This window comes from Saimiri boliviensis, chromosome 14, assembly GCF_048565385.1.
Source record: "Saimiri boliviensis isolate mSaiBol1 chromosome 14, mSaiBol1.pri, whole genome shotgun sequence".
Classification (NCBI taxonomy): Eukaryota; Metazoa; Chordata; class Mammalia; order Primates; family Cebidae; genus Saimiri; species Saimiri boliviensis.
Window position 1 is genome coordinate 22,036,717 of NC_133462.1, and position 14,634 is coordinate 22,051,350.

The window sequence follows — 14,634 nt, forward strand, 5'->3', positions numbered from 1 at the left end:
TGTGAGTGAGGATGGAAAGGCTCATTAGAAGAGGGGTTGTCGGCAGTTCACGCTTAACAGCCGGTTCGCTGCCATAAAACACAGCCACACACGGCGGAGGGGCCCTGCCCACCTAGGGCCCGCCCAGGCTGGCCCTGCCAGATGGTGTCTGGGGCTCCCTCCACGGCAGGTTTGGCTGCGTCCTGGGCTTTGTGGTTCCTGGATGCTTGGAAGAACCTTCTAATAGAGGAGACGTCTTTCACAGGCATCTGTGGTCCTCGCTTCCTGCAGGTGCTGGGGATCTGGGGCTGCCATGATCCAGCTCCTCCGGGGTCCCTCCAGCCTAGGGGTAGCTGAAGTCACCCGCTGTGTACTGTCCACTGGCTTGGCACTGCCTCCCGGGTGACCAGGTCCCCGTACCCAGTGTCCTGTGCTCACAGCACCAAGAGTGGCTGTCTGTCCACGTGGATGGACTCCTTCTGCTCTCCTCTCCAGGGCCCTCAGTGGAGGACGATAGGGTGGGAGCTGGGTACTAGACCCTCAGGATGAACCGAGTGAGTTGCAGGGGCTGCCCAGAGCTGGGCCCAGGTGCGACAGTGCTTAGAAAGGCGTTAATAGGAAACAGCACTTTCCAGAGAAAGTTAGATCTGAAATGACACATTTGCGAAGTATTTTCAGATTGTAAGGCTGAAAAAGGAATTTGATGTTTCGAAATAAAGTAGTGCCGGATTCCTTCAAGGCAAAACAGAAAAATGCCCTAGAGGGAATCAAAAGCAAAGCACTTTTTTCTAGAAGGGGTGACTTGGGGATTCTGTCCTGACTCTGCAGGGTGGGATCTGGGTGTCTCCCACGGTTGCCCAGGCTGGAGTGCAGTGGTGTGAAAGCCGAGATCCTCCACCAAAGTATGCTCCCTAAATATTGAACCTTGGGCAGGGTGTGGTGGCTCACACCTGTAATCCCAACACTTTGGGAGGCCGAGGTGGGAGGATCACTTGAGGCCAGGAGTTCGAGAGCACCCTGGGCAACATTTGTAACATACTCGAGTAGCTAAGACTACAGGTGTCCATAACCACACCTGCCTTGAGGCAGGAGGATTGCTTGAGCCCAGGAGCTTGAGGCTGCATCTCACCACCTGCCATCTGGGGACTTAGGGAGTTTCTTAACCAAAGGGCTCGCCCAAGAACACAAAACCAGGCTTTTCCTCGAAGAAGCCGTAAGGCAGGATCTTCCAGGGCCAGTCATTCCGCAGGACACCCTGGCAGTTTCAGTCAACTTCCTGTCCCACCCCTCCTATTATCTGCTTAATCTTTTTCTTTCAATTGACTCACTTTTTTTCTTTAAATATATGTTTTAAGATGCTTTTTGTCCTTGTCATGAATGAAACCCAATTCAATTTGCCATTAAGAGAAGTTAACGCTTTAAAATAAATACCTAGTGCATGAGGGAAATACGCTTAGCGGGGTACTGCGTAATGTCATCCCGGGGACTCGCGGTGTTCTTTGGGAAATATGAGCTCAAAGGCAACCCCTCCCCTCCCCTCCGCCCTGCTCGCCCCTCCAGAAAGCTTCCTGTGCACCTGGCTTGCTTCCCCACACCTTCCTGGGGAGGATGGAGGCAGGGTACCAGCATGCCTTAGAGAGACAGTGGCCTCTGGGTTGTGTTGATCTAGGATCATCTGCCACTCTGACAAGGCTTTTTGTTTGTTTGTTTGTTTGTTTGTTTTGAGACTGAGTCTAGCTCTGTCACCCAGGTGGAATGGAGTGGCGCGATCTCAGTTCACTGCAGCCTCTGCCTCTTAGGTTCAAGCAATTCTCCTGCCTCACCTCCCAGGTAGCTGGATTACAGACATGCACCGTCACATCTGGCTAATTGTTGTATTTTGAATAGAGACATGGTTTTACCATGTTGGCCAAGTTGGTCTAGAACTCTTGACCTCAAGCGATCTACCTGCCTCAGCCTCCCACAGTGCTGAGCCACTGTGGCGTGAGCCACTGCACCCAGCCTCTGACAGTGGTTTGAGTCTCTCTGGATGCATCTGAGGGTAACCTGTTTTGTTTTGTTTTTTTTTTAAGAGCTGGGGTCTGATAGGATTTGACTGTGTGGATATTGAGTCATAGGGGTGGTTCCCCCTACACTGGTCTTGTGGTAGTGAATAAGTCTCATAAGATCTGATGGTTTTATAAGGGGAAACCTCTTCCACTGGTTCTCATTTTCTCTCTTCCCTGCCACCATGTAAGATGTGACTTGCTCCTTCTTGCCTTCCACCATGATTGTGAGGCCTCCCAAGCCACATGGAACTGTGAGTCCATTAAACCTCCTTTTCTTTATAAAGTTTACCCAGTCTCAGGTATGTCTTTATCAGCAGCTTGAAAACGGACTAATCCAGGGTCTCGCTATATTGTCCAGGCTGCACTTAATTAAACTCCTGGGCTCCACCGATCCTCCTGGCTCATCCTCCTAGTACACCACCATGCATGAGCCACCACACTGGCCTTCTGGTCCTTTTTAAAGGGGGAGTTTTTGTTCCAGGGCCAAGAAAGGTGTTATCTCTGTGGTCGGCATGGACTAGTAAGATTGGGTCAGACGTGAGCCAGTGTTGATCCCAGAATAAGAGAACAGTTCGCCAGTGGTGCTTGTGTTTACACAGCTCTTCCCAGGCCTTCCAAAGCTGGAGCTCCCTCGCTTGTTCAAGGTGCCAAACACGGGTCTAGAGTCACAGATTTAGAATTTCCCTCTTGAGGTGGGTACTACGAGCTTTGAATTTCTTCCTGCTCCGTGTTGTCACCCTCCTGGGCACCCGTCAAGTCCTGCCCCTGGTGCCCTGTCCTTCTTCCTGGGAATCAGCAGAGAAGGTACTGGAGGGGGTCACAGTGGGGCCAGCTCCAGTGAGTTGGGGAGACTCACTCTGAAAGCCCCAGTGAGAGCAGTGGGAAGTCCCAGCATGGGAGCAGGTAACAGGCGCAGCCCCCAACCACCCTTGTTGTGTAAAGGGTTTCTCTTTCAGCAAGACAGTGCTCCAAGCCAGCGCACAAGGGACAGTTAGTGAAAGCAAAGAATATAATCAAATGGCTTTCTGCCTCATGACCTACATCACAATAAATTCTAGGTTGATTGATTAAGTAAACGTGCAAACAGAAGGCCCACAAAAGATGATAGACTTTATATAATCAAAGGGATAGGGAATGACTTCTTAAAGGAAGAAACCATAAAGAAAAAAAAAGTAACAGATCTAGCCAATAAAAATGTAAATTATCTGTCCAGAAATGCCATAAAGAAAATTAAGGAGCAAAGGGGAAACTTGTTACATAAATGATAGGTCCACTGCCTGTGTTCTTCCTGTATAAATCCCTTAAGGATCAATAAGAAAATGATGAACATTCGCGTTTTTTGAAAAAGGAACAAGCCATTCAAAAAGGAAGAAATATGAGAAATAGACATACAAGCTGGTTAAAATTTGCCAGTTCATCAGTGAAACAGTGAAATAGTGAAATACTTTTCTGTTTTACCCACCAGATTCCCAGTCCTGTGGGCAAACGGGCCCTGCAGTGCACTGTTCGGGACCCCAGAATCCTTATGAGTGTTTGGGGGTCCTTTTTGCAGAACATGCCCTGAGAATTGAAAACGTGCATATGCTCAGTAATCTCCCTCCTAGGAATTTAGCCCGAAGGCAGTGAAAAGGCATCAGGCCATGGATGGCCATCATACAGAGAGGTGGAAGAAGCCTCGATCTCTAACAGCAGGAAGCTGGTTAAGAAAATTAGAGGCCGTGGTGCTCTCATACAGCCATTTACTTATTCAGTCACTCAACAGAGGTATACTGATGACTTCTAATGTGCCGAGCACTATTCTGGTCTGAGGGATACTACAGGGAACAAAAAGATAAACCTCAAGCCTAGTGGGATGCTAGAGATGGATGGATGGGTGGATGGATGGGTGAATGGATGGATGGATGGATGGATGGATGGATGGATGGGTGGATGAGTAGATGAATAGATGATAAGTAGATAAGTAAGTAGATAGATCCAGAAATAGATGATCATCACCTTGATAGATGATGGATGCATAGATGGATGGATGGACGGATGGATGGATGGATGGATGGATGGATAGACGATAGGTAGGTAGGTATAGAAATAGGTGATTGATAGAGTGATGGATGGGTAGACAGAACGATGGATGGATAGATTAAAAGTACATAGGTAGATATAGAAATAGATGATTGATAGAGTGATGGATGGATGGATGGATTAATAGATATAGAGGGATGGGTGGACATAGATTGATGTAGAAGGACAGATGAATGGATAGATCTAGAGAGAGAGGAAGGGAGGGATGGATGGATAAGTAGGTAGTTGACAGAAATAGATGATTGATAGAGGGATGGATGGATGGGTAGACGGATGATAGGTAGGTGATAAAGTGATGGATGGATGAATGGATGGATGGATGTTTGGATTACAGGTAGGTAGATAGGTAGATAGATATAGAGTAATGAATGGGTGGGTAGATGGATGATAGGTAAGTAGATAGAGGATGGATGGATAGATGGGTAGATGGATAATAGGTAGGTATTGGATGATAGATGATGGATGGATGAATGGAGTGATAGAGTGATGGATAGATGGATGAATGGATAGATGTATAGATGGATTATAAGTACGTAGATGATAGGTAGGTAGGTAGGTAGGTAGAAAGTGATGATAGATGAATGGGTGGATGGGTGATAAATAGGTAGATGTAGACAGATGATTGATTGATTGATTGATGCTAGATAGCGATAGCTAGATAAATATGTCAGATGGTAGTGAGGGTTACAGGGGAAGGAGCTACCCTTTATCCAGGGACCCAGGATGCCTCCCTGTGAAAGGGGCATTGAAGGAGACACCTGAAAGGGGCGAGAGAGCAAGCTATGGCTTTCTGGGGTGGACAGTCCGGGCAGAGATAAGAAGCTGATCCAGTGGCCTGGTGGGAACTTGCCTGGCAGTTCCAGGAGCAGTGAGGAGTTCGACCAAGAAGCCGAGACGGGACGGGGGAGTATGGCGGAGGTGGGCTGCCAATAGGAAGCCAGGGTTTGTGTGAGCAGAGGAGTCCTGTGATTCTACTTAAGTTGTGGAAGGATCCCTTTGTGGAGCATATTCTAGGGAACAAGGGCCGAAGCAGTGGGGCCAGCCAGACCAGCACCATTCACCATCCCCAGCCACTGTCGCCATCCCCAGGGGAGACAGGACCATGGCCCGCACCAGAGAGGGAGTGGTGGTGGGGAGAAGTGGTTGGATTCTGGACATAGTGACCATGTTAAAAATAGGCTAAGCAGAGTGGCTCATACCTGTAATCCCAGAGCTCTGGAAGGCTGAGGTGAGAGGATCACTTGAGCCCAGGAGTTCCAGACCAACCTGGGCAACACAGTGAGACTCCCCATTTCCACAAAACATATAAAAAAAATTAGCCGGGCATGGTGGTTCACGCCTGTAGTCCCAGCTACTCAGGAGACTGAAAAGGGAGAATCACTTGAGCCCAGGACTTTGAGCCTGCAGTGAGCGATGCACCACTGCACCCCAGCCTAAGCAACAGAGTGAGACCCTATCTCTAAAAATAAAACTGAAAAACAAAAATAGAAAGGACAGACATATATCTGTTGGTGAGGAGAATGTTCTTTGCTTCAACAAGAACCTTCTGTGGGACAGCCCAGCCCCTGCGCCTGACTGGGCAAGGCTGTTTGTCCTTGCAGGCTTGTTTCAGCTCGGTTTGGGCCCCGTTCACGGTCTGGAGCGGAGGGAGTTTCAGGACACATGGATACGACTACTCAGAAAACCTGCTGGGCTTTGTCTACTAAAGCCGAACCCCCCAAAAATCCTGACACAGCATTTCTACTCCTAGCTGTTTGCTCAGCCAGAGACGCACACATGGCCCCAAAAGACTGCACAAGAACATTCATGACTGCGCTACCCATAATAGCCACAGTCTGGAAACAACCCGAGTGCTCCCCCACAGAAGAATAGAGAAACACACGGGGCCCACCCCCACAGCGGAACACCACCCAGCAGTGAGAACCAACCCGCGACTGCTGCCCACCTAGACTGTTCACAAACATGAGCAGCGGAAGCAGCCAACACAAAAGAGAACATACTGTTTGACTCCATTTACATACAGCTCAAAAACAGGCGAACTTACCTATGGTGATAGGAATCAGGCTACCCGTGGAGAAGAGAGACTGACCAGACTGACCAGGAGGGCGTGTGCAGCGTGCACTGGGCCGTTGTGCCATGTCTGTAGGCTTTGGGTTTTTTCCTCTATGTACGTCTTCTGTAAAAAGGTGAGCTGAAAAAAAATTACAGCTAATTATGATGATTTTTGAGATAGAGTCTGGCTTTGTCACCCAGGCTGAAGTGCAGTGGCATAATCTCGGCTCACTATAACTTCCGCCTCCCCAGTTCAAGCAATTCTTCTGTCTCAGCCTCCCGAGTAGCTGGGATTACAGGCGCCCGCCACCAAGCCCGGCTAATTTTTGTATTTTTAGTAGAGGGGGTTTTACCATGTTGGCCAGGCTGGTCTCGAACTCCTGACCTCAGGTGATCTGCCTACCTCGGCCTCCCAAAGTGCTGGGATTACAGATGTGAGCCACCACACCTGGCCACAGCAAATTATTTTTAAAATCTGTGTTTATACTTAAAAAAAAAAAAAAATGCCTGGAAGGATATTCAGCAAAATACTGGCTAGAGAAAACCTCTGGGCGGTAGGACAGTCGGGGACTTTTTTTCTTTGTGAAGAGACTTTCTAAGACTTCTCCATATACATATAAAACATAAGTATATTACAGTCTGATGAGCCTGGGCTTTGGGGACTGAGAAGGAGATAGAATGTTTTATCCCGTAACTGATCCGAGGAACTCAGAAACTCAACCTAATCAAGCACGTTGAAAATAAAGGGGAAGATTTGTTAATTGAATGTCATGTTATGTCCTCAGTTATGCTTAATACAAGATAGGCAATTTAGAATTCCCAATTATCCAATTAAAATGCTAATTAACTCGTGCCTTGATAAGGCCGCTCTCTCGGAGAGAGGGTAAGCTGCTCCTGTCTGTAGCCACTCTTCCTCCTGCTGTGACTGCTGCCGGCTTGGCCACTGCCCTTGCCTGTGATTGGCAGATTCCCCCCTTCTGGGCGGGGCCTCAGCATCCCAGGCCTCTCCCAGACCCCAGGTCCTGCTATCTACTAGCTGGCCTGGGGCTCCTTCGCCCAGGACTGGGTGGGCCAGTTAACCTTGCCAGACCCCTTTCGGCTCAGTTCAGACCCCCATGCATGGGTGCGAGGTTGGGGCCTCGTAAGTCATCAGCCGTGGCATCACCCACTGCCAGTGGTTATAGAGTTGAAGCTTTTCCCTGCGTCTTGTTCAGCCTTCACTGCAAGCCCCAAGGTCAGCGCCGTTCCAGCCTCTACCTACTGACAGACCTGAGGCTTCAGAGGCATCCGGGTCAAGACCATAAGCTTTGCAGTTGGCGACCCTGCGTGGACTCCAAGCCCGAACACGGATTCAGGCTCAACACATCATTGTTCGGAGCCACAGCATCCTTCTTTGTGCAGTGGGACAATCCCTCAGTCCTCAAAGGGTGGTTGCCATGAGAAATGCTGTGGTTGGCTGTTCAGTTGGTCTTAATGAGGCAGCTATGCAGCCTGCCCCAAGCCTCAGACTGAGTGGGCATCAGGGCCTAGATTGCTTCAGTCTGCCCACCCCTCCCGGCAATACAATGCTTAGTGGGGCTCCAGGATTCTGACTTCATCTGCTTGGCCACGTGGAGATGGTCCATGTAAGCCCAAGATATCTGGCCCCATACACCTGTGACCCTGCTGGCTGGCCTTCAGGAAGCCCTGGTGGGAAGGTGTTGCCCCAGGTAAAACAGTCTCTGTCTGCGGGCCAGGACTGGGGTGGGGGCGGCATGAGGAGGGAGTGAGGAGCTCCGCTGGAGCTCCAGGCAGCAGAGCAAGCTGTTGAAGCCGAGCACCGCATCTGCTGCAGACAGCCTGTGTCTGATGCTGCCATGTTGGTGCCGGCTACACCATGACACTGACCAGCTCTCCGCCAGCACCAGTTTTATTATTCATGCATTTCTGGCTTTAGCCTCTCAGGTGCTCATTCCTAGCTTTCTCTGTATTTGTCCCCACACTGGGGCCTGGGGAAGGGGAGGCATGGGGCAACCCCCCAGTTCACTGCCAAGTCCCAGTACCTGCTCTTCAGAAGACCCACAGGGAACAGTGCTGAAGGAGCTGGGACCCACGTGGGAGTTGGGGCAGAGCCTTAGATAGGTCGCTGGAACCACCCCAGTGGCGATTCCAAGGGTGGGGCTTAGGCACCATCACCTGTGCCTTCTGATGACCCACTGGTCACCCCAGAAGAACATGTAGCAGCTCCCCTCCTTCCCTGCGAATTCAAGAAGAACGTGCTTCTGGTTCCCTGCAAAAGAAACTGTGCCGGGGCTCCACTGGTAGAAACATCTGGTTTTGGCTCCGAGTCCTCCATAGTGGCTGCTCCCACTTGGAGAACCGTAAGACACCCTCCTGCTCAGCCCGAGGTGTCTCAGGGCGCCCCCTGCAGGACTGCATGGCCCTTACTCTGAAAAGGATTTTCCTTTAATAACTGGTATATTGCGTTAACTGCACAATTATGGTCACATATACCCAGAAAATATTCCGGCAATTACTTAAAATGAGAAAATATCGCAGCAGTTACTCAAAATAAATGTGAATTACAAGCAACTCAGGCTGAGACGACTATACATAGCACAGCTATTTGGCCCCAAACATTGTGAGGCCCTTCTCACCCTCTGTGGCTCTCCCCCTCTTAAAGGCCCGAGTTGGGGTGTATCTTGGGAAGGCAGGAACCCTGGATCAGCTCTGTGAGGGTGAGGGGCATCCGTGAAGGGATGGTGGGACAGGCACTCTCTGTCCAGCCAGAAGCCTGTCTGTGCGCACATGTCCCAGGAGCTGGTGCAGAGGACACACCTCCGCGGTTTTACTCGTGAACATCGCGGAGATGTTAGGAGTGAGTGGGCCCAGGAAGGACTTCCTTAGAGAGCTTGGCTGCCTGGAGAGTGCGGGAGTGGGTGTCCGGGAGTGGGTGTCCAGGCCGAGGACCTTTGCAGATTCGATTTGGTTTTAAAGGAATAGTTAAGAGACTGTTTCTCAAAGCCTGGTGCAGGATGCCCACGACCTCCTCTCCTGCCGCCCAAGGAGGGATCCCCATTCTCCAGGCTCCCTCCAAGCCTCTGAACAGTGACCGCATGGCCAGATCACTGTATACAGTCCTGTACTCAGAGCTCCTTGGGTGCCAAGCACTGTTCTGTATATTCCATGTGTGTTAAATCATTCGACTGGCATAGCAGCCCTGGGAGGGAGGCACCACTATCATCCCCATCTTATGGATGAGGAAACTGAGGCACGGAGAGGCCATTCATCCGGCCGGTGGCAGAGCCAAGGTTTGCCCTTGAGGTTGGTGTTGAGTCCCAGAAGGCTGGATGTGTGAGGCCCAGAGCAGGGACCCCAGGAATACGAAACACTCTCCCCACCCCAGGTTTGTCACCCCATGTCCTGACTACCCGCTTTCCTAAGCCCTCCACTCAGCTGAGCAGGCTCCACCAGCCCTGTGCATTTTCACTGCTAAGCTCCTGTTTCCGGCCCAGCCTCTCCTCTCTGCCTCTTGAGTACCTGAGATACATTGAAGCCCAGCCTCGGAAAGGGAGTGATGTGGCCGGGGCCACCCTTTGCTCTGCCCACCCCACCTGTGCTCCAGGCACATAGCGTGGCCAACACTTGCAGCCGGGGCAGCCCTTTCCACTGCTGTCTGGGCAGCTGCGACATTTCTATGGGACTGTGGCTTGTCTTCATGTTGAGTGATAAACTTCTGAGGGCAGGAGCTGGGCCATGTGCCCGGGAGCACTCCACAGGCTGGATTTGTGGGTCCCAGCAGGAGGCCCAGCGTCACAGTCTCTGGGGACCCCATTCCTGCAGATCTGGGCCTGGGAACTTGCTGCTCCTGCCCCATTTGTCATCTCCAGGCACTGAGAGATGTGCCTGCCCCCCGACACCCTCCCCTCGACACTGCAGTGACTCCATCCACCTCGTTATTCACCACGCACGCGGATTCCCCCAGGTTGCTTAAAGGCTCTCACCTGTGCCCGGAGCCAAGCCTCTTCTACCAGAGTCTTGCTTGGGAGAAATTTATAGGCAGGGGTGTTAGAGGAATGGCCACATAGGGTAAAACAGGGGCCCACACAGCAGCTAGGATGTCGTTGGCTGGGACTTAGGCAAACCCTGATCCCCTCTCAGGCAGTCAGGACGCCCTCTCTGCTGCTGGAGAGGAGGTGCACACTGGACGCTGGGCTTGACCCTCACTGGGCTGTACTTCACCCCATCGCCTTCCAGGTGAGCGGGGGCTGCTAGACCCAGCTGGACCCATGCTGCCCGAGTCACACATTTATGGAAGGAGCTGGCAGAGATGGCCGCTGGGGGGCAGTGACACTCCTGCCTGTCCTGCTGTCTGCTGCCCTCTGATGGACAGCCTGTTCCAGGTGTTAATTATTTTGGGTGGGTTAGTTGCTAGCCTGCTCCAGGGATGAGTTGGCTGGACCCCTCCTGCCTCGCACTTGGAGGAGTTGTGATGAGGTGACCTGCTGCTGCTGCCATGGTATGTTGGCCGTCCATGGGACATCGGCCAGCCCTGCTGACCTGCAGCCTGCCCTCATAGCCCACACTTGCTCCTGGCCATCCCAGCGCCACTCGCCGAGCTCTGGCCCAGTTGTTCAGGGGCCGCATGCCACCTCCGTGTCAAGCATGGGCCCCAGTTTGGAGCATTCACCCCTCAATGCTCACCCCTTGAGGATCCGAACTGCGCTGGGCTCACACGTATCCACGGGCCCCTGTGCCGCCACATCTGCCCAGAACTTGGCTGCCCTTGTGCGTCACACCCCAAGCCCAACATCTGCAGAAAATGTGGGCTCGCTTTGCCCACCTGTTATTGCCACCAAAGCACCAGGCTGTCCTGAAGTTGTTTGAAAAGGTCATTTAAAGCACAGTTCAGGACTGAAGTCCAGTGTGAAGCACTTCAGCCTCTTTTAGGCTGGTGTGAATATCCAGCACATGGTGTAACTCCTTCCTGTGGAATAGTGCGTGGAGTTGTCGGTGTGGCCGGCAAAGGTGACCTGTGTCAGACTGTCCTGCGTCAGCCTTTCTTTAGCTGGATGCTTCTGTGGCTGTGCCTTCTTGAAAGTACTCTTTTTTTTCTTTAAAAGCAGCAAAAGCATTCAAAGAAAGTTGTCTCCACTGAGTGGGTTATGCAGGGGGAAGCTTGCTTCAGGTGAGAGAACCAGGTTTCCTTACTGCCTCCCCTGTCTTATTTTTATTTTTATATATTGTATTGATTGGTTGATTTTTTTTGTAGAGATGAGATCTTGCTATGTTGCCCAGGCTGGTCTTGAACTCCCAGCCTCAAGCAGTCCTCCAACCTTGGCCTCCCAAAGTGCTGGGATGACAGGTGTGAGCCACTGCGCCCGGCCTGCCCCTCCTTTCTCGTAGAATATGTGAGTTCCTCTGCACATGTGGATGGCATCTCTGTGCCTCTGCCTGTGTTTTCTGAAGCCGGCCAGTCCCAGTGCAGCCCATGGTTATCTGCAGGTCACTTGTCCCACAGAGGCCCGCTGTCCCATCACCTTGAGAATGACCATGTGGCCCCTGAGTTTCACTTCTGTCGGGGCAGGGCTACGTCTCCTAAAGCCAAGAGAGACCCCTGCTGTACAGCGTGGCTCAGGCCTCTTCTCGGGCTGTCTGGGAGGGCACCACAGAGGTGTACAGCGGCTTCCGGGGCCGCACGTCTGGCCTGGTGCACAGGGCTTGCTGTATGGGGCACTGGCCTTGCCCGCCTCAGTGGGAACATGCCTGGGCTGTAGCTGAACTCAGCGCCGAGACTCCCAGGAGCGAGGTGGAAGCGACCTCCTGCGGGCTCGCACCACGAATATGGGGACGGCTGAGGAGGGGAGCGTGTGGCTTCTTTGCCTCCCTGGCAGTGCCTGAAATTCCTTGTTTTCAGGAAATATTTCACTCGATGATACCCAATTATCCTGTGAGGTTTGGAAGTCAAGCCTGAAAGCCGGTTGAATCTAGCACAGCTGTGCCTGTGTAACAACTGCTTAATACCCAATCATGACAATTACACATAATTTGTGTTTACCGTGCCTGGAAGATGAAACTCCCTGTACAGACTTCCTCTAAGGCGGGCCTGGAACGCGCAGGGCAGGACCACCGCGTGGCGTGCCCTTGGGCGGCCACGACAATTGCCCTGGTGGGGACTGGGGGGCACCCGGGCCTGCCTCACCTGGTAGCAGGTGGGCCAGCTAGGGTCTGGCAGGAAGGCTATTGCCTAGGCCTCAGGCGAGGGTGAGGACAGCTCCCCACCACCACACCCCTCACCACCGGGTTCTCCTGAGGAAGACCAGGGCAGAATGGCTCAGTCCCTTGAAGCTCATAGTCCATGCAGCAACTGTGCTGCCATCTGCCGTCCTCGAGGCCTCCCCCGTGCTGTCTCTGGGCTCAGCCTGGGGCCAGGACTTACCTTTCTCTCCAAACTTGGCTCTGGCCCCACCTACTCAGAGTGGGAGCTTGTCGAGGGGGCCCAGCCGGCATGCTGCTCGTTCCAAGGAGGGAGAAGCAGGATGTGTCCCCCAGGCCTTGCCTCGCCCACATCCCTAGAGACCACCCTGCTGTGCCACACCTGCAGGAGGCCTGCCCCTCGCCCCTTCTGCCCACAGCTCCTGCGCCCTCTCCCTGGGTGAGCGCAGGCTGTGCATCCACTGGACACAGGGTCACAGGAAGTCACTCTCCAGCTCTACAGAAATGTGTGGCCTCTGCCCCAGCCTGGCTTCTCCGGGGCCTGGGCTCCAGGAGTCCCGTCTGCCCTGATGTGCCTGGAAAGCCACTGGCCGTGGCTGTGGAGGCTGGTGAGCTCCTCTGGCAGGTGGCTTCCCCATCCCTCCACACTGACCTCTGTGATTCTGCAGCCTGAGACTGAGCCCAGGCTCCAGGATGTAAGCCTCACAGATTCACACTGGGAGTTTGGACCATCTTGGGGCCACAGAACGGGAAGACCTGGGCTGAGGGCCTTCCCTCGGGGTTCATGGAGCTCGTGGAGTGGGCTGTGCCTGCTCTGGTGCCCCCTGCCCTGACAGATCTCTCCCCCTGCAGCCTCTTTGAGCACTACTGCTACTCCCGGGGCGGCATGCGCCACAGCTCCTACACCTGCATCTGTGGCAGGTAAGCAGGGCACCCTGGCTCCCCTGGGGATGACCAGCGGGAGGAGGTAGGGCAGTTGGTGAGTGGGGAGCCCCACCATCCCCCAGCTCAGCCACACTGGCTCACTCACACACACCAGCACCCAGCAGCCCAGGCATGGAAGTCGCTCTTCCCTCCCAAGGCTCCTGGAGCTGAGGTGACCTCTGCCTGTAGGACCTGGCAATGGCCGGCCTACTGTGGAGGGGCTGCTTGGCGTCCCGTTTCTGGTCCGCAGCTGGTCAGCATGGCAGCTAAGCACAGGAAGGCCACTCCTCCACACGGGCACTCACACAGCATGTGGGGACCGGGCTGTGAGCTCGGTCTGGGCAGTGTCTGTGTGCAGCAGGAGTGGAGTGTGGAAGGGGCTGTGTCAATGCAGGAAGTGGTGGCGGTGTGTCCGTGTGTGGGTGTGGCTGCATAGGGACTAGTGCTGCTGTGTGTGGGTGTGGCTGCGCATGGTGGCGAGGGGCAGGGCTCTGTGTGGGTGTGTGTGCTTGGGTGTGCACCATCGACACATGCTGGGTGTGCTTGGAGGCGCACACGTGGTAGAAATGACTCTGATACGGGATCGCTGCCATGCTGTCGGGGGCGTGTCCATGTGGATGTGTCTGCTCCCGCATGCATCCTGGCTGTAGGCATGGCCCCCCTGTCTCCCAGGCTCTCCCAGCCATCTCCCTGCTCTCTGCCCAGGCTCTGCCCCTCGGGTCTGGCCCCTGCCCGGCCAGGATGGAGCTGGGCAGCTCTGCCGACGTGCACGTCCCCGGCACATGAATAATACATGTGAACATCTTAGTCCTTGGAAATGTTCTTCTCTGGTGGATGGAGAAAAAAATCATCATTTCTACTTTTAAATGATTCCCGAGACTCCTGAGCGGGGCCATAAATATTACACCCAGGTGGGTTTTTTCCCCTCTTTGGACAGACTTAAAAGTCCGTTTTTTCTTAAAGGCATTGCTCATTAGGGAAGCCCCCTCGGGCATAGGAGCTGAGGACCCTCTGGTTTCCTGTCTCTCCAACCTGGCCAGGACACCAGGGCGGCTCCAGGACAGCCGGGGCCCTTCCCATGGAGGCTCTCTCCCCTCGGCCACCAGGAAAGGAGGGCTTCCATAGGGCCCTTCTCCAGCCCAGGAACTGCTATTCCCCGTTTTTGCTCTTTCTTTAAAATGTAAAGACGGGATCTCCGTCTTTTGCCCAGGCTGAAATGCGGTGGTCTGATCATAGCTCACTGCAGCCTCCACCTCCTGGGCTCAGGTGATCCTCCTAGCTCAGCCTCCTGAGTGGCTGGGATTGCAGGTGTGAGCCACCACACCTGGCTAATTTTTTCTTGCATTTTTTGTAGAGG

At 53.2% G+C, this 14,634-nt stretch overlaps 1 protein-coding gene across 1 annotated transcript in view; it reads left to right on the forward strand.

The window, feature by feature from the left end:
• The window catches only part of PEPD (peptidase D), a 130,192-nt gene that overhangs the window by 92,034 nt on the left and 23,524 nt on the right, over positions 1 to 14,634 (forward strand). The window contains exon 10 of the mRNA XM_003937320.4: positions 13,206 to 13,274. Within this exon, the coding sequence (XP_003937369.1) occupies positions 13,206 to 13,274 (69 nt within the window). The remainder of the gene's footprint in view (positions 1 to 13,205; positions 13,275 to 14,634) is intronic.